The following is a 25,326-nucleotide window of genomic DNA, read 5'->3' as shown; positions in this document are numbered from 1 at the left end:
ACACTACCAAGACAACGCAGGAGTGGCTTCGGGACAAGTCTCAATGTCCTTGAGTGGCCCAGACAGAGCCTGGACTTGAACCCGATCGAACATCTCTGGAGAGACTTGAAAATAGCTGTGCAGCAAAGCTCCCCATCCAACCTGACCGAGATTGAGAGGATCTGCAGAGAAGAATGGGAGAAACTCCCCAAATACAGGTGTGCCGAGCTTGTAGTGTCATAGCCAAAAAGACTGAAGGCTGTAATCCCTGCCAAAGGTGCTTCAACAAAATACTGAGTAAAGGATCTGAATTCTTATGTAATTGTGATATTTTAGTTTTGTATTTTAAGAAATTTGCAAACATTTCTAAACCTGTTTTCGCTTTGTCATTATGGGGTATTGTGTGTGTGTGTGTAGATTGAGATTTTTATTTAATCAATTTTAGAATAAGGCTGTAATGTAACAAAATGTCAAAGTCGAGGGGTCTGAATACTTTCCAAATGCACTGTATAGCCTGCCTACCGTTGACTATCAGCGCGTCACCCACCACTTTGCAATGTGCGCTTGATGCAGTATAATGATGCAGTATAATTGTTTGAATCCTGAACGTTTTACTTTACTTCAAATAATGAGGCATGTCTTACCTTGCTTCAAAAGTAGCCTTGTGGAAATCATCCATAGAAAACCAATTATTTTATAAAGAATTCCTCATGCCATTAACAAGCATTTTTCTCTTGTTTTATTGCTTTTCATATCAACATTCTTTCGTTGTCCAGAAGCCAAAGACACAATCTTAGTCATATTAGCAACCCATCATAGTTGTTGCGATTAGATTCCCCCTCTTTCGAAGTTTCTAACTGAGATTTTCATCTGTCACATATGGAACTGCTCGCATTAGGTGCTCTGTTTACAACACATTGAAATTGACATTTTATTAGCTGCTTCATTACAGGAGTTGCATCTTCAATGATAGGCTATATAGCCTTTTGACTAAGACGATCGGCTTGCTATTGTTGCATGTTTCCATTTAAGCTCTTAATGACACATTTCTGGTCCGTGTGTGTGTGTGTGCATAATATCAGAGCGTAAGAGGCGAAGCGAGAGGTTTCACTCTCGACAAAATCTGTACAAAATAAGCCCAATGCGTTTCTATGGGCTTGTTTTGGGCCTAAGCTTGTTGCCTGCCTTCCCGCCTTGGGACAACTCCCATTGTTAGGTCGGAAACATATAATGACGAGACGCTTCTACAGATCTCTGATAGTATTTTCTGTTGGTCACGTTTGTTGACCGGTTAATGAGGGTCAGTTAGTCGGCAGCAAAATTGACAAATTTGCATCCCTGCTAGTTAACTTCTTATGGGCAGGTGGGATGGTAGCGTCCCACCTGGCCTACATCTGGTGAAATTACAGAGCGCGAAATTCAAACTACAGTATTATAAATATTTAACTTTCATAAAATCACAAGTGTAATACATCAAAATAAAGCTTAACTTCTTGTTAATCCAGCCGCGGTGTCATATTTCAAAAAGGCTTTACGGCGAAAGCAAACCATGCGATTATCTGAGGACAGCGCCCCGCATACAAACACATTAAAAATATATTTCAACCAGGCAGGTGCGACACGAAAGTCAGAAATAGCGATATAAAAAATGTATTACCTTTGATGATCTTCTTCTGTTGGCACTCCAAAAGGTCCCGGTTACATCACAAATGGTCCTTTTGTTCGATAATGTCCTTCTTTATATCCATAAAAACTCAGTTTAGCTGGCGCGCTCCAGTCAATAATCCACCCAGTTTCCCTCCATCAAAATGCATACAAAATGAATCCCAAACGTTACTAAAACTTTTCCAAACAAGTCAAACAACGTTTATAATCAAATCTGATGTACCCTAATATGTAAATAAACGATAAAATTTAAGACGGAGAATCGTTATTGTCTTTACCGGAGAAAAATACCAAAGAACGCGCTCTCTTCCACGCGCTTGGAAACACTACAGCCAAAATGGGAGCCACCTAGAAAAACTACAATTTCTGGCTAATTTTTTCAAAAACCAGCTTGAAACTCTTTCTAAAGATTGTTGACATCTAGTGGAAGCCCTATGAACTGCAATCTGGGAGGACTTGGCCTTGTAGTAAAACTGATAGCCATTGAAAATAGAGGTAGGCTGAATTCTTCTTTGTGGGGGGGATGGTTTGTCCTCAGGGTTTTGCCTGCCATATCAGTTCTGTTATACTCACAGACATAATGTTAACAGTTTTAGAAACTTTAGAGTGTTTTCTATCAAAATCTACCAATTATATGCATATCCTAGCTTCTGTGCCTAAGTAACAGGCTGTTTACTTTGGGCACGCTTTTCATCCGGACGTCAAAATACTGCCGCCTACCCAAGAGGTTAAACAGTCAAAAATGACCTAAAACTAATGTTATGCAAGGTAGATGTCAATTCTACTTAGGTAGCTAGCTAAAAATTATTTGTGGCTAGCCAGTTAGCCCTATTGACTTACAATGGACTTACCATTCACTAAACCTTCTTCCAGCCAGGACAATGGCAATAAATACAAAACAAGATTATACATAAAGCAAACGTTTTACTTCATAATTATCAGCTAGATATATATGTGAATCGAGCTGACAAGATAGTTTAACAGGCGAATATGACCTACAACTAATGTTATGCAAGGTTAGATGTAAATTATTTTTGGGTAGCTAGCTAAGTAACAGGAACGTTAGAAGCTAGCCAGTTTGCCCTATTGACTTACTATGTGCTTATGATTTACGTACACTACAGTCGGTATTGTAGGCAGGTAAACATGCCAACATTAACACAGTATGTATTTATTAACGTATCAAGATAAAATATTGTAGTCAGGCAACATGAGATGTGAATGGGCAACATTTAATTCCGAAATCAGTTTATTTTCTCACGCTTCAGCTCAAATAATAGTTTATTTTCTCACGCTTCAGCTCAAATAATCGGCAGCATTAATTTCAAGGAAATTTGCATTGCTGTTACGTGGTTGTGTCATATTCCTGTGACTACTTTCCGTTGAAGCTTGCATCTATGCATGCTTCAAAATATGTACAAATGGAGTACACATCCCAGAGGTGCCCTCTGTGCGCCGTTTCGCATACTTAGATTTGGACTCATAATCCAACCCTCCCATGCTCCAGTTTGCGTGCTTGGAGCACGGTAGTATGCATTTTGAGAAACACCCACAGTGTCTCGCTCGCTCGGACTGTACCTCATGGGTGAATTAGCGCTGCTGAATATTCATCAACGCGACACCACATTCTCATCTACTAGGATACACTTGATAGTTCAAGACAGATGTTATCTAGGCCTAGATGCTCGAACAAAAATACATATGTTGCCCTTACACAGTGTGTATACCGCACAGTGCACTGTTGTTGGAGGATAGGCCTATAGGGCTGTTTGTGCGTGTCTAACCACTTTCAACTCCACACCCACAGCTTCCCCCTAACGTAGCACGAAGGATAGATGTTCAGGCTTGTCTGTTTTTAGCTGCTGACACGCACACTCCTTACATGTAGCTAGAGTCAGACAACACACTGCACCGACATACAGCACTAACAAGCTCTAGTCCACACACACACACACACACACACACACACACACTGTAGCTAGCAGGAAGACTTGTCAGGGTCCAGTGACAACATATCAACTAAAAAAAGAGGTTGACGTTGACACTTTTTTTTTTGTGGTCATTGAGTTATTGACTGTGGAAACCACGCAGACAACAGGGCAGGTCCAGTAGGAGCAGTAGCAGTCTGTTGTTTTGAATAGGTTGGAAGAGGGAACTGTGCAGCCTGTCTGGCCCCTTCAGTGTGAAGAAAGGATATGAAGAACAAGCTCTGTTCTGTCATGTCTGAGTGTGCTTGCTTATGTTTGGTCAGAGGTCTGCATGACATTTAATGCTCGTGACATTCAGGCCCTACCCTACCCAGTCTGATTGCTTCCTCCAAATTTACGGCCCTGCCCTGCTGAATCAGAAATAACTTCCTCCATATCCATTAGCTGCTTGTCACTGTCTGTCCCTTGCTCCCTGAGCTGCCGCTCTGCGTGTGTGCGTGTCCATAGCAACGGCTCTGCTTTGGGCTTCTCAATGGCAAGACGTGAGAGAGCTGTTAGCTAGCTACTTTTTGTCACTCTAAATGTATTTTCTGTAGACAGTGTTCTGGTCACCATGTTATGATCTTAGTAAGATGTGACTGTACAGATACATTGCACTGCAGGGCAGAAGCAAATGTGTGATCAATTTAGTAATTCTTAAATGATATCTGAGAGCGTTTGATGAAAGAACATACCCTACCTAGCACTAACCCAATGTCTAGTGTTTGGGGCCGTCCAGCTCAGGTCCGGTAGCATAGCTCTAGTATGTTTGTGTCCATGTGCTTCTGTCAGTGGCTACAGCAGTAATGGTAGTGGCTATTTATACACTGCTACTTCAGTGCTAGCTAGGTGTTTTTCCTCTCCTCTGTTTCCTCCTGCACCAGCTGTGTGTGGCGATGCTTCGTGGAGATTGGTTGCTGCACTGGGACCCAGAGTATTAACACAGTGCAGACAATGGAACATGACTATTACTGCAGTCCTTCCCTCACACCCCCAACAGTCTTCCAGGCCAGACAAGCTACAGTTTGATGTTCCTCTGTGGGAGAGATGAGGCTGTTTTTAAAGTAGTTGTGGTTGGCTATAGCCTAGCCTATGTTTTGTCTCTGTCTAAGCCTTTTTATATTTGAGTTTAGGGGACATTTGAGCTATATTTTTTTGTTTTTAAATGGTGTTTTTTGCACCTCTGAGTGCCATTCACCACAGCAGTGAGTGCTCATCCCTCTATGTAAATGGGATCCTGGGAGCTCTTTCAGAAGAGCACTAAACGCATTCAATATCCTTTGAAGATTTAACCAGCTATGAGTCAGAATACATAAGTTTCACAACTGGAGTTTGTTTTTCCCTGTAGCTGACAGGCCTCCGGCTGTTGAGTCAGAGTAGGCTAACCACCTGAGAGAGCCGCCACTCTAACCTGAGCCAACGTCAGAGACGAGAGAGGCTCAGTCGGACTTAATACAGTGGAATGAGGGAGCTGATGCTGCCGCTATGTGCTGCTGTTAGGGGTCATTGTGCTGCTCTCTGGTCTAAACAGCCTGCCTGCTTATTGTGGCTGAACGTCTCACCTTGAGGTGCAAACCGCTCTGTTTAGCCTATGTTAAAGGCTGATCCCTCTTGGTGACCTGGAAGGAGTTATGTGATCCTTCCTTAACCCATAGGAAGTCCCATCCAGTTGACCAGCTCTTCAAAATGATGAATGTCTTAAATGGCGCTGCTATGGATGTGTATCTTTCCCCTTCAAGATGATTCGATACATATCTAGGTACATTGGTTCCGATACGATATAGAAACTATACGTTTTAGTTAGAAGTGAGTCAGTGCGATTCAGTTCGATTAGAGGAACGAATTGATGTGATCCGATGCACTAAAATTTGTACCATAAACACATATACATTTTTCATTCTAAATTAAAATCTACTGCTGACAAAGCTCATGAGCTGGCCCTCTGAGCTGGATCTGTGTGTTTGTGTAAGTAAATTAGAACTATGGTCTATGTAGACACCTTAGCTGAGCCATAAGGGAAACTGGTCATCTACCACCCCACACTATCAGTTAGGAGGAGCAACTTTTGATTTCAAATCACCATCGCCCACTAACTAATTTGTCATTTTTAGAGATTAAAAGTGTTAGAGCTAGTAATGTATTAATATTTATCTTTAAAAATAAACTATGACATAGCCAATGAGAATATACACTGCTCAAAAAAATTAAGGGAACACTAAAATAACACATCCTAGATCTGAATGAAATATTCTTATTAAATACTTTTTTCTTTACATAGTTGAATGTGCTGACAACAAAATCACACAAAAATGATCAATGTAAATCAAATTTATCAACCCAAGGAGGTCTGGATTTGGAGTCACACTCAAAATTAAAGTGGAAAACCACACTACAGGCTGATCCAACTTTGATGTAATGTCCTTAAAACAAGTCAAAATGAGGCTCAGTAGTGTGTGTGGCCTCCACGTGCCTGTATGACCTCTCTACAACGCCTGGGCATGCTCCTGATGAGGTGGCGGATGGTCTCCTGAGGGATCTCCTCCCAGACCTGGACTAAAGCATCCGCCAACTCCTGGACAGTCTGTGGTGCAACGTGGCGTTGGTGGATGGAGCGAGACATGATGTCCCAGATGTGCTCAATTGGATTCAGGTCTGGGGAACGGGCGGGCCAGTCCATAGCATCAATGCCTTCCTCTTGCAGGAACTGCTGACACACTCCAGCCACATGAGGTCTAGCATTGTCTTGCATTAGGAGGAACCCAGGGCCAACCGCACCAGCATATGGTCTCACAAGGGGTCTGAGGATCTCATCTCGGTACCTAATGGCAGTCAGGCTACCTCTGGCGAGCACATGGAGGGCTGTGCGGCCCCACAAAGAAATGCCACCCCACACCATGACTGACCCACCGCCAAACCGGTCATGCTGGAGGATGTTGCAGGCAGCAGAACGTTCTCCACGGCGTCTCCAGACTCTGTCACGTCTGTCACATGTGCTCAGTGTGAACCTGCTTTCATCTGTGAAGAGCACAGGGCGCCAGTGGCGAATTTGCCAATCTTGGTGTTCTCTGGCAAATGCCAAACGTCCTGCACGGTGTTGGGCTGTAAGCACAACCCCCACCTATGGACGTCGGGCCCTCATACCACCCTCATGGAGTCTGTTTCTGACCGTTTGAGCAGACACATGCACATTTGTGGCCTGCTGGAGGTCATTTTGCAGGGCTCTGGCAGTGCTCCACCTGCTCCTCCTTGCACAAAGGCGGAGGTAGCGGTCCTGCTGCTGGGTTGTTGCCCTCCTACGGCCTCCTCCACGTCTCCTGATGTACTGGCCTGTCTCCTGGTAGCGCCTCCATGGTCTCGACACTACGCTGACAGACACAGCAAACCTTCTTGCCACAGCTCGCATTGATGTGCCATCCTGGATGAGCTGCACTACCTGAGCCACTTGTGTGGGTTGTAGACTCCGTCTCATGCTACCACTAGAGGGAAAGCACCGCCAGCATTCAAAAGTGACCAAAACATCAGGCAGGAAGCATAGGAACTGAGAAGTGGTCTGTGGTCACCACCTGCAGAACCACTCCTTTATTGGGGGTGTCTTGCTAATTGCCTATAATTTCCACCTTTTGTCTATTCCATTTGCACAACAGCATGTGAAATTTATTGTCAATCAGTGTTTCTTCCTAAGTGGACAGTTTGATTTCACAGAAGTGTGATTGACTTGGAGTTACATTGTGTTGTTTAAGTGTTCCCTTTATTTTTTTGAGCAGTGTATATATATCACACACCGTTCAAAAGTTGGGTGTCACTCAGAAATGTCGTTGTTTTTGAAAGAAAAGCAAAAATGTTGGTCCATTAAAATAACATCAAATTGATCAGAAATGCAGTGTAGACTTTGTTAATGTTGTAAATGACTATTGTAACTGGAAACGGCTGATTTGTTATGGAATATCTACATAAGTGTACAGAGGCCCATTATCAGCAACCATCACTCCTGTGTTCCAATGGCACATTGTGTTAGCTAATCCAAGTTTATCATTTTAAAAGGCTAATTGATCATTAGTAAACCCCTTTGCAATTATGCACAGCTGAAAACTGTTTTGATTTAAAGAAGCAATAAAACTGGCCTTCTTTAGACTAGTTGAGTATCTGGAGCATCAGCATTTGTGGGTTCGATTACAGGCTCAAAATGGCCAGAAACAAAGGACTTCCTTCTGAAATTCGTCAGTCTATTCTTGTTCTGAGAAATGAAAGAAACTAAAGATCTCGTACAACTCGGTGTACTACTCCCTTCACAGAACAGCGCAAACTGGCTCTAACCAGAATAGAAAGAGGAGTGGGAGGCCCCCGGTGCACAACTGAGCAAGAGGACAAGTACATTAGAGTGTCTAGTTTGAGAAACGGACGCCTCACAAGTCCTCAACTGGCAGCTCCATTAAATAGTACCCGCAAAACACCAGAGTCAAAGTTTAACCGTGAAGAGGCGACTCCGGGATGCTCGCCTTCTAGGCAGAGTTGCAAAGAAAAATCCATATCTCAGACTGGCCAGTAAAAATAAAAGATTAAGATGGGCAAAAGAACACAGACACTGGACAGAGGAAGATTGGAAAAAAGTGTTATGGACAGACGAATCTGAGGTGTTCGGATCACAAAGAAGAACATTCGTGAGACGCAGAAAAGATGCTGGAGGGGTGCTTGACGCCGTCTGTCAGTGCATGGTGGAGGCAATGTGATGGTCTGGGGGTGCTTTGGTGGTGGTTAAGTGGGATATTTGTACAGGGTAAAAGGGATCATGAAGAAGGAAGGCTATCACTCCAGTCTGCAATGCCATGCCATACTCTGTGGACGGCGCTTAATTGGAGCCAGTTTCCTCCTACAACAGGACAATGACCCAAAGCACAGCTCCAAACTATGCAAGAACTATTTATGGAAGAAGCAGTCAGCTGGTCTATAATGGAGAGGCCAGCACAGTCACCAGATCTCAACCCTATTGAGCTGTTGTGGGAGCAGCTTGACTGTATGGTATGTAAGAAGTGTCCATCAAGCCAATCCAACTTGTGGGAGGTGCTTCAGGAAGCATGGGGTGAAATCTCTTCAGATTACCTCAACAAATTGACAACTAGAATTTGATAACAATAACCTAGCAAATTACGTTGGTTGTCACTCAACAAATAATGCCTAATATTGCGCAAGCCATTTTACAAACATTTGAATGCTGAAGGTGATGCGCAGATGTGCCAGTACAGGAATATGCCTCCCTCTCTTTGGTCAAGGTGCGACTCTACGCATAGCGCACAGTTTGACTAGGCTACTGATATTGTCTGGGGTTGTTTGACATTCAAAATGACTTGCAGATCAATGACTGTCAACATAATTACATACTTAGCTCAACACGAGTGGACGCAGTTGTCACAAAAGATTAGGTATTTTCGGAAGGTAAAAAAAGTTGTGGACCAGTGAATTGTAACATAGATTTTCTGACCGACGCATGCAACATTTGGATCGTTTTGGGTCCCAGGGACCAATACACTCATATCTTAAACATTTGAACCCGGGGACCGATGCATATCGGTGAATCGTTACATCCTTAGGTGCTGTCCATGCTAAAGCTTTTGGGCACTAGACCTCTCTCTATAGTTGGAGATTGAGAAACATGCTGTCTTTGCCGTAGCTGAGCCCAGAGCCACACTTCCACCACCCCACTGAGCATGAATGGCTTTCAGAGTATTTATTTTGGGGTGGTAAAGCGTAATCTGTGGCTTTCAGTACTAATTCCAGCTTTGTACCAAATGCCTTTTATGAATTGTGGTAATAGGCCTATGTTTTGGGAATACAGTAGAATATTTAGGCTAATACATTAATAATTTGCACCATATGCTGTTCAGCTCTATCTGGATGGACCTGCCTAAATACACTATCACCCATATGAATGCAACGTAAAAAGGTAATAGATGTCTGCTTAACCCACTATATGAACCTTCTGGGTTAGTTTTGGTTCACCCCAACCAGTTAAAAGCCCCTCTTCTTCCCCGTCCACCACTCAGTAGAGCAGCGGCAGGACCAAAGTGTGACCAATTAACTCTCTGGTGTACTGTACAAATGTGAACTCTGTCTGTTCTCCAGGGTTAGCTCTGCAGCTGTTGACATCTGCTACACTTTCAGCCATGTCAAGTGCTATTGCTATTTGGACATTATCACCATGACCCCTGCCCCATTTCTTACTCCCAACCTCCTACCCCGGCCTCAACGACTCCTAAACTGTGTCAAGAATCCAATGTAGGCCTACACGCACACACAAAGCAGTTACCTAAACCAACGTCACATCATGATAGAATTCAACTCATTTTGCCAAGAACACTATAAGGAACCGTGAGTTGTTTTCAGAAAACAGAATTTCCATCACCTTTTGTTCTAAATGGCCTGTTAGTGACATGTACAGTAAACAACTACACGTCTACAGTAGATTTACAATGGTGATATTCTATCGATCCTCTGAAACTAAGCCTGGCCATACCTCTAGAGACATAATCAGAGGTGTGGCCTACTATCTCCAGTCCAGGACAGCATTGATGACTAGTAGAGAAGGGAAAGAACAGGTTCTGATGGAGTGAGTGAGCCTGAGCCATGAAAATACAGGCTGTCTGGTCTTAGATTACATATGATAAGATTAGGACTACGGTTTCCATGACAGCCCCCACATTCACTGACTCTCCCGGCCTCCAGTCTGGAGAGTTGTGGCAAAGTGTGTTTGCTAAATAGACAGAGCAGTATTAGATCAGATGGATAGAGCACGACTACCTTATCCCCGGGGATTAGCTGTAGCATCTCCAATTGTAGTAAGTTACTACTAACCATGGCATGGTGACACATCATTCTTCATGTAATGTTTGCCTGCTCTGTATATGCTCCCTTAGCTTTTACTCTGACACCATTCAATTCAAACAGGAGTTACCCTACTCACTGATCATTTGCGTTCGCCTGTCCTATCTATGCTCCCTTAGCTTTTACACAGACCGATACCATTCAAACAGTGCTCTGACTCTGAGGGCATGGTGGATGGTTTACGCAGTGCTCAGATGAGGTTGTTCTGTGGCTGCTCTGTGGCTTTGTTTCTCTGAAGGCCAGGTGATGTGCTAAAGCCAACAAAAGGATGATTCACAGGCTTGTGTTCTGGAGCCTATTTCTCATCAGCGTCGTGCTGCTGCTTATGCCTCTGACGAGTTGACTGCCACTGCCGAAGACATTGACTCACCTCTGAATTGTGTGTGTGATAGAGAGTAGTGCTAGCTAGCTGCTAAGCTGCTTAGCGCATGGCTGGGAGCTTAGCTCCACTCTGTTTGGCTGGTGGTACACTGCTCTGGTTGTGGGCCTGTGATTTGACTGTTGGGCCTGTGTTATTTTGTGACGGGACGAACCAGTCGGTGGTCGAAGCCTGATTATCTGATCGGTTTAATACATTGCTTTTGGCTTGGTGGTTTATGAAGCCCCTGGTAACTGGTGTGCAGGTTGGACTTAGGGAAAGTTCAGTAGCCAGGGACACACACACACACACACACACACACACACACACACACACACACACTTGTTCTTAGTATAAACACGGTGTGCTTGTGTGACGGGTTGGTTAGCACAAGCAAGTCAGCTGATGATCATATCTTAAAGCCTACAGCGTTGAACAACTCGATGCTTTTCTGTTTTCTGTGACAGGCAGCCAAACTGCTCACAGTGTGTTTGTTTTAGCGTTGGCCGATATATTGTGATTGGGTATGGATCCACGTACTGGTATGGATTTTTACAATACCGTTTTATAACAATATTTTGATAGTGCTAAATTATACTGAACAAAAATATAAACGCAACATTCAACAATTTTACTGAGTTGCCATTCATATAAGGAAATCAGTCAATTGAAATAAATAAATTGGGCCCTAATCTAATGGATTTTACATGACTGGGCAGGGGTGCTGCCATCCACTGGAGAGCTAGGCCCAGCCAATCAGAATGAGTTTTTCCGGGCTTTAGTACAGACAGAAATACTCCTCATATCCATCAGCTGTCGAGGTGGCTGACCTCAGACAATGCCGCAGGTGAAGAAGCTGGAAGTGGAGGTCATCGGCTGTTGTGGTTACACGTGGTCTACGGTTGTGAGGCTGGTTGGACGTACTGCCAAATTCTCTAAAACTATGTTGGAGGTGGCTTATGGTAGAGAAATGAACATTAAATTCTCTGGCAACAGCTCTGGTGGGCATTCCTGCAGTCAGCATGCCAATTGCTGGGGCGGCAGGTAGCCTAGTGGTTAGAGCATTGGGCCAGTAACTGAAAGGTTGCTGGATTGAATCCCTGAGCTGACAAGGTAATAATCTGTCGTTCTGCCCCTGAACAAGGCAGTTAACCCACTGTTACCCGTAGGCCGTCATTGTAAATAAGAATTTGTTCTTAACTGATTTGCCTAGGTTAAAGGTTAAATATGATTTTTTTTATCTCATTTTAGTGGCCTTTTATTGTCCCCAGCGCAAGGTGCACCTGTGTAATGATGATCATGCTTCTTGATATGCCACACCTGTCAGGTGCATGGATTCTCTTGGCAAAGGAGAAATGCTCACTAACAGGGATGTAAACAAATTTGTGCATAAAATTTGAGAAACTATCTTTTTGTGCCTTTGAAAAATGTATGGGATCTTTTTATTTCAGCTTATGAAACATGGGACCAACACTTTATTTTTTGCATTCATATTTTTATTCGGTATAAATGAAAAGTTCTACAAATTGGACAACTTCACTGTCAGTTTTGTCCAAGTTAGTTTTATACTGAACCAATCAGAATGGAGAAAAACCATTAATATCACTAATACATTTTTTAACATATTTCTAATTAATTATTTAACATTTTTTAACATATTTCAAACTTTTATTATTCAGAAACATAAAATACTGCCACACTGCCATAAATGAGAAAAATATTGTGATATGATATTTTGGCCATATCACCCAGCCCTAGTGTTTGTGTGAGAGCTGGGCTGGCTAAAGTTCTTGGCCTCCACTTCCTCTTTTTTCTGGGAAATGGCTTCAGTTAAGTGTCTTCCTGTTGGCCCTGACATGAACGTAAAAGAGCAGGAAATAGCCTTATCACGTTGACATGATTTAGTTTGAGCTTTCATTTTTTTCATCCTTTATCTTAAAGCTGAGGCGAATGCTTTCTGATGACTGATATTGACTGAACTTTTTGGGGGTAGTTTATAAGCCTAGCACAGTAGACTCATCATTTGGTGGCCGTATGCCATCTTTACCTCTTCTCTCTTTCCTGGAGAAGTGTTTGAGGTGAACCTACCTAACAAGAGCATCCGTCTTACTGCCTTGTACTCAGTCTTGACCTCGACTAATCCCCTAGCTGCAGGCTCCAGCACGTCTGTCTACGTGATATGTAGGCTGAAGACAAAGCTTGTACAAACATGCTCGCTTGTTTGCTCACTACACATGCACAAATGAACACACACACCGCGCGCGCACGCACACACTGTGTGCGCTCCATTCAGTGTTTACATGATTACCAATGTCCCCGGTTTACTTCAAGGTTAGTTTGACTTTTGATGTGGTGTCTGAGGTAAATTCCCCTGCATTTTCTCTGTGTGTTAAATGCGTTAGAGAGAGTGGCCTCTTGCAGTCCGAATTGAGGAGTGTTGTTAATCCCAGGTGATCCTCTCCCTCTGAGGAAGCTGGAGGTTCTAATATGACTCAACCCAACGCTCACAGTCTCTGAAGCGCTCACACCACAGCAGAGCAACTTCTCTCTTAATAGTTACTCAATGAGATTCTTCAGAAGGATTTCAGAAATATCCTTAAAAGGAAGGCTTGCCTAAAACATATATCTTTGAAAATAATGGTACTTAACGCTGTTCTTTTACAAATTCGGTTAACCTGAAATGCAGTAATGGCCTAGTTTCTTTGAAAAGCTGTTTTAGATATTGAGAAGATGATAGCTAGTCATTTAGGTTAGTCTGTGCTGGCAGGTCACTGCAATCTTTAGATAGGAGAGTGGTCTCTATTAAAATTGTAAATTCAGCCCAGCATATATCTGTGCATTTTAAGATCGGTCAATCTCCCAGCCCTGCTCTGTCAATGGTTCAGAAGGTAAGCCCACTATAAGCAGCTTTCCCCTGGACATCAAAATACTTAAATCTGCCTATTTTAGGCTGCTTTCAATGGGTTTATTCTCAAAAGGAAATGTTTGTCAAATGCGGTAAGTCAGTACTGTAAGACTGTTATAGTTTTATGTCCTTCTAGAACAGCATCTAGAGCAGGAAATCATTGAAATCTGCAGTGGCTTGACTTTGAAAAAAGAGCAAAGAGCCTTTTTTTTACTGTATCATTTTAGTTCGTAGTCCTCTGTTTCCTAGAAATATGTCCCTCGGTTCAATACCTTGAAATACATATAGTATTTATTGCTAAACAGAACATGTAGCTAATTGTCTTCTCTAACTGATTGCTATGTGTCTCGCTCTGCTTGCTGCAGGTGTGTCCCATGCCACCCTCCTGCACTCCAAATCCCTACGGGGTCACCGGGAGTGTTTTGAGAAGTACCACCTCATCGCCAACCAGAAGCTGTCCCGCTCCAAGGTCTCCCGCAGTGCCTACGAGGGAATGAAGCTGGCCCTTAGCCAGAAGATCAGCCGTATTGTTCAGTACGCCCAGAACAAAGACTCTGTCAGCTTAGAGGGAGGTCCGGGCCGCCGGGTGGGCAAGCACCAGCTCCTTTGCTACAGCCAGAATGGAGAACGTAAACTTCTTCCCCAGTCAGACGCCCAGGTGCCTCGTTACACCCCATGCTGGAACCAGGGGACGGGGACAGGAGGGCTGCCGGACTACGCCACGGGCATGCTGGTGTGCCACTCGGCCGAGGGGCTGGGGCTACTGGAGGACGGGCAGGGCATGGGGGGCCTGTGGGGGTCCACAGGGAGGAGGGGTCTTCATCGCCACAGCCAGTGTTCTGGAGGAGACCACCAGCTGCTGCACTCAAACAATGGCCACAGCAGAGACGAGTGTGAGTTCTTTATACCAACTGTAATGAACACTAACTGGCTTCCTCTATTCCCAACACACTACACTGGCTCTGTTCTCCAGAAGTGAGCTCTCTGCATACAGTAAAAACATTGTATTGATGTAGCCTAAGCATGGGGCTAGAGGAAGCCTTTGGGAACAAGTGCACCATTTTAGGAGGGTAGAGAAGTCCGACTATAGCCAGTGTTATTTAGCCCAGTCATCACTGGAGAGGCTTCAGGGGATCTGCCTTTCCTGCATACATTCCCTTCATCAGAGACATCTCAAGGCTGGATCAGAAGGTGTCTGCCTCTGTGATGAATGGCATTGAGTGGGAGGAGGCGTGTTGAAAAGGGAGGAAACGTGGGAGGGAGGCAGATGGGATGCGCCGCATCCATTTCTCTCCTCCCTCTGATCTTTGTTATATGGACTCCTATCTCTTCCATCTCCCCTACTACTCATTAATGGCACACAAGACAATGTAGTGATGCAGGCAAGGGCTCAGTTTTTAGAGCATCCTCCTCACACATTCCTCCTCGACCACCACTTTCCCTCCTTTCCCCACACCATCACACTCCAGAGAAAAGCTTTCTCTCTCCTACCTCAGTGTCCATGTCCCGTCCCTGTAACAGCACCAATGTTTTTTGTGCCTGCTGCACGTCCTCTGGGAGAGAGGAGGGATATCTCCCAAGGACGGTAGCTCTTTCATGCCGTTCTTAGAATTCCATTCCTTTGTAAATGACGACAGTGTAGCTATATGACTCTTCGCTCTGCGTAGTTCGTTGTTGCTGTGTGTCAAGTCCCTGAGGTCGCGTTAGTTGTTTAGTTAGAGGACTGTTCTGAACAAGTTTGCTTTACTTTATCACACATGCTGTGTCGCTCTTGTCTTGTGACCCAATCTGTGTTTTATCTTCCAGTGATTAAAATGAGTGTGGATGAACTCCACCAGCTGAATGGCCAGCTCCTGCTACAGATTCAAAGTAAGAACTTCAATAGATGGCTATTAAAGTGTAACTGTGACCAGATGCCTGAATTATATATTGGAGTGCATGGGTTTGAAATGTCTCTTGTTTTAAATGACCATAAATGGAAGGAACTGAATATGTTGCATTATTGTTTTGTAGCGTCTCTTCTGTGCTGGTGTCTTTGATGTGTCTTTGTGAGGTGGTATTATGTTTTGCTGGTACTGTGTTGTCATTGCTGTCTGCCCCCTCTGCTTAATCTGTTTAATTGATTTCCTTGTTTGTCACAAATTGTTGTCTTTGTGTGTGGTCCCTGGCTTGCAATATACTGCTTTGCTCTATGATCTCTGTCATGCCATCCAGTGTGTGTGTGTGTGTGTGTGTGTGTGTGTGTGTGTGTGTGTGTGTGTGTGTGTGTGTGTGTGTTAACCCTGTGCTATACTGATCTCTGCCTCCCCCTCTACAGAGGTGTTTGAGGAGCTGACGGTGGCTGTACAGGAGAAAGACTCGCTGGCATCGGAGCTGCACGTTCGTCATATCGCTATCGAGCAGCTCTTCAAGAACTGTGCCAAGCTTCCCTGGCTGCAGATCAGCCGAGCCGGGTCCGGGGTCAAGGCCAGCAGCAATGCCCCCGTGGAGTGAGGGGAGTCTGGGGGTACCTACCTGGCTTGGTTGCCTCTCTCAGTGGGTTGGCTGTCTCACTCCCAGGGCTACAGACACAGTCTGGCCTCTAGCCAGTGCCCTTTGTATTGTGAAAGACTTGCTGCGTGGTGTGGTTTGTCGCAGATGAGTGAGGAATGGACTTGGCCTCCTCTCATCATGCTTAAGGCTTTCTGACTGCAGTACTTGAATAAAGGGCTTGAGGAAAGGCAATACAATTGAAGGACCTTGGGATCCATTGACTTCCAAATGGGAACTGTGGGTTGTTGATCCCCTCTGTTGGTGGACCTGTTGCCTATGCAGATAAAGTATTTTTTAAAGAATATCTATTCAAATGTATTTGATTCAGTGACGTGAGCAAGATCTTGTTTGCATATCTAGCTAAAGTTGTTTTCTTTTCACCAACATTTCATTTTTTGGTTTTCATCTTTTATGTTTAGCCTTCATTTGTTATTTTAATCACACCATTTCCTCGCTCCTCAGCAAATATTTGGTTGACTTATTCTGCAGCTGTGGTAACTGTTTCTAAATGACGAGTGAGATTTTATTTTGTAATCTGTGCAGTGAAACCTACTCCTGAGGCTTGAAGATTCTGTTACATCACCCACAATCTAGTTCTAAGTGGAGGTGGGATTTTAGCCAGTTTTGGATTAGGGTTGAATTTATGTTTTTTTGGTTTTGTATTTTCATTTTTTGTTAGTGGCATGCTGCAAATGCTATTCTCTGATAGTCTTAACTTAAGTTCTCTTGATTTCAACTGGTACGGTATTTTATGGCTGTCGAGCACAAGTCATGCCTGTAGTTGAACAAGGGAGTGACATGAAATACATGCTGATAGCAGAGAAGGCCTGACTGAGCGTTACATGGTCCAATCGCCAAACCAAAGTATTTTATTTGCTTCAAGGCAGCAAATGTCAGTATTTATTATTTTACTTGTGGCCTACAAGTATAGGCCTCGCTAGACCAACTAGAATTGATAGTGAAATGCAATAGAATACACTGATACCAAATTCACCTGAAATGTGGCTCAATGACAAACGTGTGATTCTATAACATAGGTTTAGCTGTAAAGTCCTCTGTTATGAACCGTTCAACACTTCTCCCCTGGTTTCATGGTCTGTCAAGTTTTGTTGTGTTTTGAATGTATGTAATCAATTATTTGAATATTGTTTTACTCTTGTGGTTTTGGGTTTCAAATGTGCTTTGGTTTTTACTTATTTTATTTATAATTTTAGCCAATTATTTTCTGAGGGTAGGCCTATGCCTTGTGGAGTTCAAATTTATGGATATGTGAACTCAAAACAGGATTCGGCAGTCTAGTTTATCTGAACAGGATGTGTCCAACAATTACCCTTGCCTCCTGCTTTAAGGGCACTGATTGGAAGGAACCAATATAGCTGAAAGAACCCAAATAATGATTTGTTTCACCTATCCAGCCTGGTCAGATCAGTGATTTTTGAGAGAGAAAAAAAGTGACAAACAAATGAACTATTCATGAACATTTGGGAAACAGCTGTAGTAAGAACATGATTTTTTATGTTTAGGCACCCTCAGGTGGTGGTTTAAAATTACTGCAGAGGTTCTTACCACTGAAGTGGAGCCTCTTGGGATAGTTCTATAATTGGCCCAACATGAATTTGTATATTTTGGGAAGAAAGAAACACTTATAATCAGGTTGTGATGTATTTGAATCTCCCAATGTCAGTCTCCCTCTTTATAAGAGATCAGATTTGACCCCTTTGGGGTTTACACAAAAGGTTTTAGCTCTGCTTTGTCTCATCCTGGTTTTGTTTGGATTAATAAGTGTGTTCTGAGCAGGAGTGACTGATTTTTTTAGATACACTTAAAATAAGGGCTGTGTTTCTTGTAGACTTACCCTGGTGTGACGTTTTGATAACCATGTAAATCTCTCTCGGACAAGGTGACTTATCAATATATTCGGCTCTATTTACTCTGATTTGAAAATGCTAATTTGCATCAAAGTAGACATGCAAAACTACAAATCCCTGCAAGCTCCTGCAAGTCATCTCTAGCTGACACGTTTGCTAACATGTACTGTCAGTTTAAAACTTGCTCAAGACAGTTCACAGGATTGTCGATTTTTTTAAAGAAATGTAGCCAATTTATTAATTACTACATTTAGCTAACATTAGATACTTAATCCAGAGATTCTTGCCTCGATTCTGCAGTCTCACCAAGATCATCATGCCATTTGTAGTTCTTCATGATAGCAGCTAATTTAGCGTTTCATTTTTGGGGGGTAAATAAAGGCGAATATATTGTTAAGTTGCCTTGTCCTAGAGAGATTTACATGGTTATAAAAACATCACACCAAGGTAAGCCTGCATGAAACAACCCTTATTTTTTGTGTTTCTAAAAATCCACTATGGGGAAAAATGAATGGTGGAAGAACGATTTGAAACATTTCCCTGTTTGACTGCTTGTCTTCATAGGTATTATGACTCATACTGTGGTACTCTATAGTGTACTTATACCAGGGGATGGGGTGCCATTTCAGATTTTTCCACTGAGTGGTTTGTAGGTTTGGTAAAATGATATGTCTGAACGGTTGCTTCCCTGGTTGGAAAGACCTGTGAGCCACCTGTGTCTGTCTGGGGTAAATGTCCATTAGCTGTGTGTGTATCTGGATATGTGTACATACATACCCGTTACATTGCTTTCCCCTTTCTGCTAAATTTGACTTGACTCATTATTTACTTGGTCTGATATACATTAAAGGGATAGTTATACAAAATGACATTGCTTTCCTTACCCAGTAAAGTATGACAGCAATCCATGTTTTGTTTTTATTTCCCGGTCACTGTTTCCCGCATTTGGCATATTAGCTTTTTTTGTGAATCATGTCCAACTATTTCGATAGTATCTCAAATGTATTGTGAAACTCAGTAACTTATAGATGATCTGAACATGACGTGCAAAAAATGCTAAAGTCGGTACCAGGACTTGAATGGGATTTGTGCCACAAATGCTCCAACGTTAGCATTTGTAAGTGGTGCCAGGGAAACTTAACCGAAGCATGGATTGCTGTCATACATTGTCCAATATGTCATTTGGGTGAACTATCCTACATTTTGTAATGTGTGAACTATGCCTGTGCTGTGTGGATTTCTTTGTAGAAAATGTTTATTTGTGGAGCTGACTGCCTATATGAAATGTCTAAATAATTGTTTTGTATTCTTTCCAAAATATTTCAATAAAATATTTTTCATACATTTTCTGTTTGGTGTCATATTGTCTGAGTAGATGTAGGCATGGTATGACAACAATTAGTTGTCTACAGAACAACTTATGAGACCATGTTATGGAATCTAGTCAATTACCTAATCTCTAATCAGAGCCCTCTGGTGTTGAGTTCGAGACGATCCAAGACCAGAGCAAATCGAGTCAAGATGGGGGGGGAATGAGACAGTCAAAACCAGAAAAATGCGAGTCCAAATCAAGACCATGATTGTAATTTTGTCAAATCACCACAAGAGTTCAAAATGTCCAGTATTTCTGTGTTCATATTTCAGAACAACATATGGATTCTTTAGACATTCTATATTGTGAAAGAATGCATGATGAGGGAAAATAGAGCAATTCTACAAATGATTGTTCCCCACTGTGTTTGGGTTAATAATGAGTCCCCTCTACACCTTCAGAGAAGGGCTAAGGATTTATACAATTATTATTATAATTACAACATTTTCAATTATGTTCTGATTTAATCTCTTTTTTTCTGTAAAGGAAAGGGTTGAAGAGAAAAAAAATCCAATCAGGATTTTTCTTTGCTGGTCTCTGCGGAAATACATCTAGCTAGCTAAATCAGCCACTGGCTAGGCCAATAGAAGCTAGATAAAGGCATCTGCCATTCAACTGTATTAGGGCAACATGTGGATAGTGGAATCAACCAATCACATTTTGACTAAATGGATGGGACCGTTCTTACAAAAATGTATGGAAACTGCTGCCTTCTTGAAGGTCAACAGGTCACTGCGCAATAGTGAGCAGTAGTTTTCCCATGGTCTAGCTAGCTTTTGTTGTCGGCTAGTTTGCAGCGGCTGCAGCAGGTGTTATCAAAGATGATGTTGTTGCTAGTTTGTTAGCTTCTCCCTTTTCAAGAATAACTTTCAACAAGAAGTTAACTTTCAAAAGATCATCATCTGGTGAGTGGAAATGTTTTTTATTGCAGCGCGCTTGCTGTTAGCCATCTCTTTGAAAATAACTTATCTGTGTGAAACATTGTTGCATTTAATGTGGAACTGACACCAATTTAGCAACATGAAATCTTATTTAAAAATGTTCATATACACCCCCGGGAAGAATGACACTTAAAACAGAAAATCTGACAAGAGACCACTTAGATATGATAATTTTAATACATTCTTAGAATGTTTGGGAATTACATATACTAAGGCATTTGTGAATATTCTGGAGTGGGAAAGCGGTCATGCATTTGGACAGTTAATAGACACTGCAGTAAATAAAACTGAATAAAAACATCTGTCTTGTCAGGACCAGAGTCTACACAGACCAGTGCGCTATAGCCAATCTGAGCTACCGTAGGCCTTTATACAAACAAGTCATTTGCCTGACATCATTCACTTTGAACGATACTGTGTGTTTACAGGCAGTTGCAATAGCGCGACTTTAGATCATTAGAACGCATTCCCCAAAAGCCACGAAATACACCTGAATGGATGTAATGCAAATATGTAAACATATGGGAACTTTACAGTCCTATTGATCTAACAACCATGAAAAGGTAGGCTCTCTCTCCCTCAGTTATGCACATCAACAACAACAAGATCAACAACTAATGCTAGCCAGAGTAAGATGAGTTCAAATCTAACGAAGGAACATTAGATAAACCCTCTCAAATCTTTTCATCTAGTTGGCCGTCAAAATTGCACTGATAAACAATGGGGAAGTGTAGCCTCCTCATCCTTGTGCTGCTTGCCTGCCAATGCATGCTTGTCCCAACCAAGCACTCAAGCTAACTGGCTAAAGTTGGCTAGCTTGCTAGCGAGCTACATTCAGACACAAATGAGAGAACAGCTCACTCTGACCATTTGACTCGCCATAGCAGAACTGGTTAGTCTGTTGACATGTTATCTAGAGTGTTCTTGACTAACTATTCCTTCCCCCCTATGTTTACTGACACCGGTCATATTCAGAGGGAGTTGGGCATTCGTAAATTCAACAGTTGTTCTGCACTCTGGCACACAGATGATTGTGCTCTGAAATCAGAGTAGATAGCCAGAGTGAATTTGCGAACACAAGAGATATGCTAACTGGATAACAGTTGTTCAAGTTCTTGTAAACTAACCAAATGACACCTGCATCTCTAGCTGTGTATAGCCACTGAAAAACGATAAGAGGGGAAAAAGTTAGTCACTCACCCACTCCTCTAATGGAATGACATGACATCCTCCTAGCAGTATGTGGACACCAACTTCAAATTAGTGGATTTGGCTATTTCAGCCACACCCGTTGCTGACAGGTGTATAAAATCGAGCACACAGCCATGCAATCTCCATAGACAAACATTGGCAGTAGAATGGCCCGTACTGAAGAGCTCAGTGACTTTCAACGTGGCACCGTCATAGCATGCCACCTTTCCAACAAGTCAGTTAGTCAGATTACTGCCCTGCTAAAGCTGCCCTGGTCAACTGTAAGTGCTGTTATTGTGAAGTGAAAATGTCTAGCAGCAACAACGGCCATAGCAGCTCACAGAAAAGGACCGCCGAGTGCAGAAGCGCGAAAAAATCGTCTGTGGTCAGTTGCAACACTTACTACTGAGTTCCAAACTGCCACTGGAAGCAACATCAGCACAAGAACTGTTCGTCAGGAGCTTAATGAAATGGGTTTCCATGGCCGAGCAGCCTCAACAGAAGCCTAAAATCACCATGCGCAATGCCAAGTGTCTGCTGGACTGGTATAAAGCTCGCCACCATTGGATTCTGGAGCAGTGGCAATGTGTTCTCTGGAGTGATAAATCACACTTCACCATCTGGCAGTCCGACGATCGAATCTGGGTTTGGCAGATGCCAGAAGAACGCTACCTGCCCGTATGCATAGTGCCAACTGTAAAGTTTGGTAGAGGAGGAATAATGGTCTGGCGCTGTTTTTCCATGGTTCGGACTAGGCCCCTTAGTACCAGTGAAGGTAAATCTTAAAGCTACCGCACACAATGACGTTCTAGACGATTCTGTGCTTCCAACTTCGTGGCAACAGTTTGGGGAAGGCCCTATCCTGTTTCAGCATGACAATGCTACCATACACAAAACGAGGTCCATACAGAAATGGTTTGTCGAGATCGGTGTGGAAGAACTTGCACAGAGTCCTGACCTCAACCCCAGCGAATACCTTTGGGATGAAATAGAACGCTGACTGAGAGCCAAGTCTATTGTCCAAACATCAGTGCCCGACCTCACTAATGCTCCTGCGTATGGAACTCCGTTTGGGTCTTTGCATGTCAAAAAAGATACACGTCAAATAGCACTATTTCACAGTCAAATAATATTTTAATTTGACACGTCAAATAACACAACTATATTGTAGAATGTTGTGTGTGCTGAATTTGCACGTGCAAGCCAAGCGCCACCATTACGATCACTGTCAAAGCTGTACAATACTGCGTTGGTAATATGGCATTATTTGTTCTACCGAATGGGAAAATGTCTGTGTGAGCATTTGAAATGAGATCAGTTTCAAACGAGCAGGATTAAACATGTTTGCTAATATCTTTGATACAGATGTTATTAGCAACTTCTGGGGTAGCTAGCTAGCTTTAGCGTGCTACCTAGCTAGCACCACTGCAACCAGCCTGAAACTGCAGTCATTTTCAATATTCTTAGCAATGGTTTAGGAATCCATGTGACTAAGTATTAGCTAGGTAGCCACATTCCAAACTTGTAGTATGATCTATTATTCCATTATGGCATGATTCCATTATTTGTATTAATCTGTATCATTTTCAATTAGATAGCTCTGCATCTGTCCTCGTACTCCTAGACCTTAGTGCTGCTTTTGATACCATCAATCACCACATTCTTTTGGAGAGATTGGAAACCCAAATTGGTCTACACGGACAAGTTCTGGCCTGGTTTAGATCTTATCTGTCGGAAAGATATCAGTTTGTCTCTGTGGATGGTTTACATTTACATTTAAGTCATTTAGCAGACGCTCTTATCCAGAGCGACTTACAAGTTACCCCTGAGGTGCTGACCTGTTGCACCCTCGACAACCACTGTGATTATTATTATTTAACTCTGCTGGTCATCTATGAACATTTGAATATCTTGGCCATGTTCTGTTATAATCTCCATCCGGCACAGCCAGAAGAGGACTGGCCACCCCTCATAGCCTTGTTCTTCTCTAGGTTTTTTCCTAGGTTCTGGCCTTTCTAGGGAGTTTGTCCGAGCCACCGAGCTTCTACACCTGCATTGCTTGCTGTTTGGGGTTTTAGGCTGGGTTTCTGTACAGCACTTTGAGGTATCAGCTGATGTACGAAGGGCTTTATAAATAAATTTGATTTGAGATACTTTTATTTTGAGAGCGAAAAATGGATGGTCTAAATCCACAACAATGCTTAAACCACATCAATACAGGATTAAGATTGAGTTCTACTACACTGGATCTGAAACTCGTCAGATGTGGCAGGGCTTGAAAACTATTACGGACACAAAGGGAAACCCAGACGCGAGCTGCCCAGTGACGCGAGCCTACCAGACGAGCTAAATGCCTTTATGCTCACTTCAAGGCAAGCAACACTGAAGCATGCACGAGAGCACCAGCTGTTCTGGATGACTGTGTGATAACACTCTCGGTAGCCGATATGAGCAAGACCTTTAAACAGGTCAACATTCACAAAGCCGAGGGCCCAGATGGATTACCAGGACGTGTACTCAAAGCATGCGCGGACCAACTGGCAAGAGTCTTCATTGACATTTTCAACCTCTCCCTGACTGAGTCTGTAATATCTACACTACCGTTCAAATGTTTGGGGTCACTTAGAAATGTCCTTGTTTTTGAAAGAAAAGCACATTTTTGTCCATTAAAATCACATCAAATTGATCAGAAATACAGTGTAGACTTTGTTAATGTTGTAAATGACTATTGTAGCTGGAAACGGCTGATTATTTTAATGGAATATCTACATAGGCGTACAGAGGCCCATTATCAGCAACCATCACTCCTGTGTTCCAATGGCATGTTGTGTTAGCTAATCGAAGTTTATCATTTTAAAAGGCTTGATCATTAGAAACCCATTTGCAAGTATGTTAGCACAGCTGAAAACTGTTGTGCTGTGCTGATTTTAAAGAAGCAATAAAACGGGCCTTCTTTAGACTAGTTGAGTATCTGAAGCGTCAGCATTTGTGGGTTCGATTACAGGCTCAAAATGGCCAGAAACAAAGCCTTTCTTCTGAAACTTGTCAGTCTACTCTTGTTCTGAGAAATGAACGCTATTCCATGCGAGACATTTCCAAGGAACTGAAGATCTCGTACAACGTTGTGTACTACTCGCTTCACAGAACAGTGCAAACTGGCTCTAACCAGACTAGAAAGAGGAGTGGGAGGCCCCAGTGCACAACTGAGCAAGAGGGCTAGTACATTAGACTGTCTAGTTTGAGAAAGACGCTTCGCAAGTCCTCAACTGGCAGCTTCATTAAATAGTACACACAAAACACCAGTCTCAACGTCAACAGTGAAGAGGCGACTCTAGGATGCTGGCCTTTTAGGCATTTGTTTTGTACACTGCTGCTACACGCTGTTTATCTATGCATAGTCACTTCACCCTACCTACATATACAAATTACCTCAACTAAGCCCTGTACCCCCTGTATGTAGCCTCATTATTGTATTACTTTAGATTTTTTTGTTTTTTTACTTTAGCTTATTTGGTAAATATTTTCTTAACTCTTCTTGAACTGCACTGTTGGTTAAGGGCTTGTAAGTAAGCATTTCACGGTAAGGTCTACACTTGTTGTATTCGGCGCATGTGAAAGTTTGATTTGAATCTGACTGGTTGGTATGCCACTGGTGCAAACAGCACATGACGA

At 42.8% G+C, this 25,326-nt stretch overlaps 1 protein-coding gene across 2 annotated transcripts in view; it reads left to right on the top strand.

The window, feature by feature from the left end:
- LOC139532566 (protein EURL homolog) overlaps positions 1 to 19,494 on the top strand; it is a 35,243-nt gene extending 15,749 nt beyond the window's left edge. For both annotated transcript variants that reach the window (XM_071330360.1, XM_071330352.1), the window contains exons 3-5: positions 14,116 to 14,643; positions 15,557 to 15,619; positions 16,068 to 19,494. In XM_071330360.1, the coding sequence (XP_071186461.1) occupies positions 14,116 to 14,643; positions 15,557 to 15,619; positions 16,068 to 16,243 (767 nt within the window). In that variant the 3' untranslated portion in view covers positions 16,244 to 19,494. The remainder of the gene's footprint in view (positions 1 to 14,115; positions 14,644 to 15,556; positions 15,620 to 16,067) is intronic.
- Positions 19,495 to 25,326: the final 5,832 nt, after the last annotated feature.

The sequence above is a fragment of the Salvelinus alpinus genome, chromosome 1 (genome assembly GCF_045679555.1).
Source record: "Salvelinus alpinus chromosome 1, SLU_Salpinus.1, whole genome shotgun sequence".
Classification (NCBI taxonomy): Eukaryota; Metazoa; Chordata; class Actinopteri; order Salmoniformes; family Salmonidae; genus Salvelinus; species Salvelinus alpinus.
The sequence above is the reverse complement of the archived record's forward strand: the minus strand, read 5'-3'. Positions and strand labels throughout refer to the sequence as shown.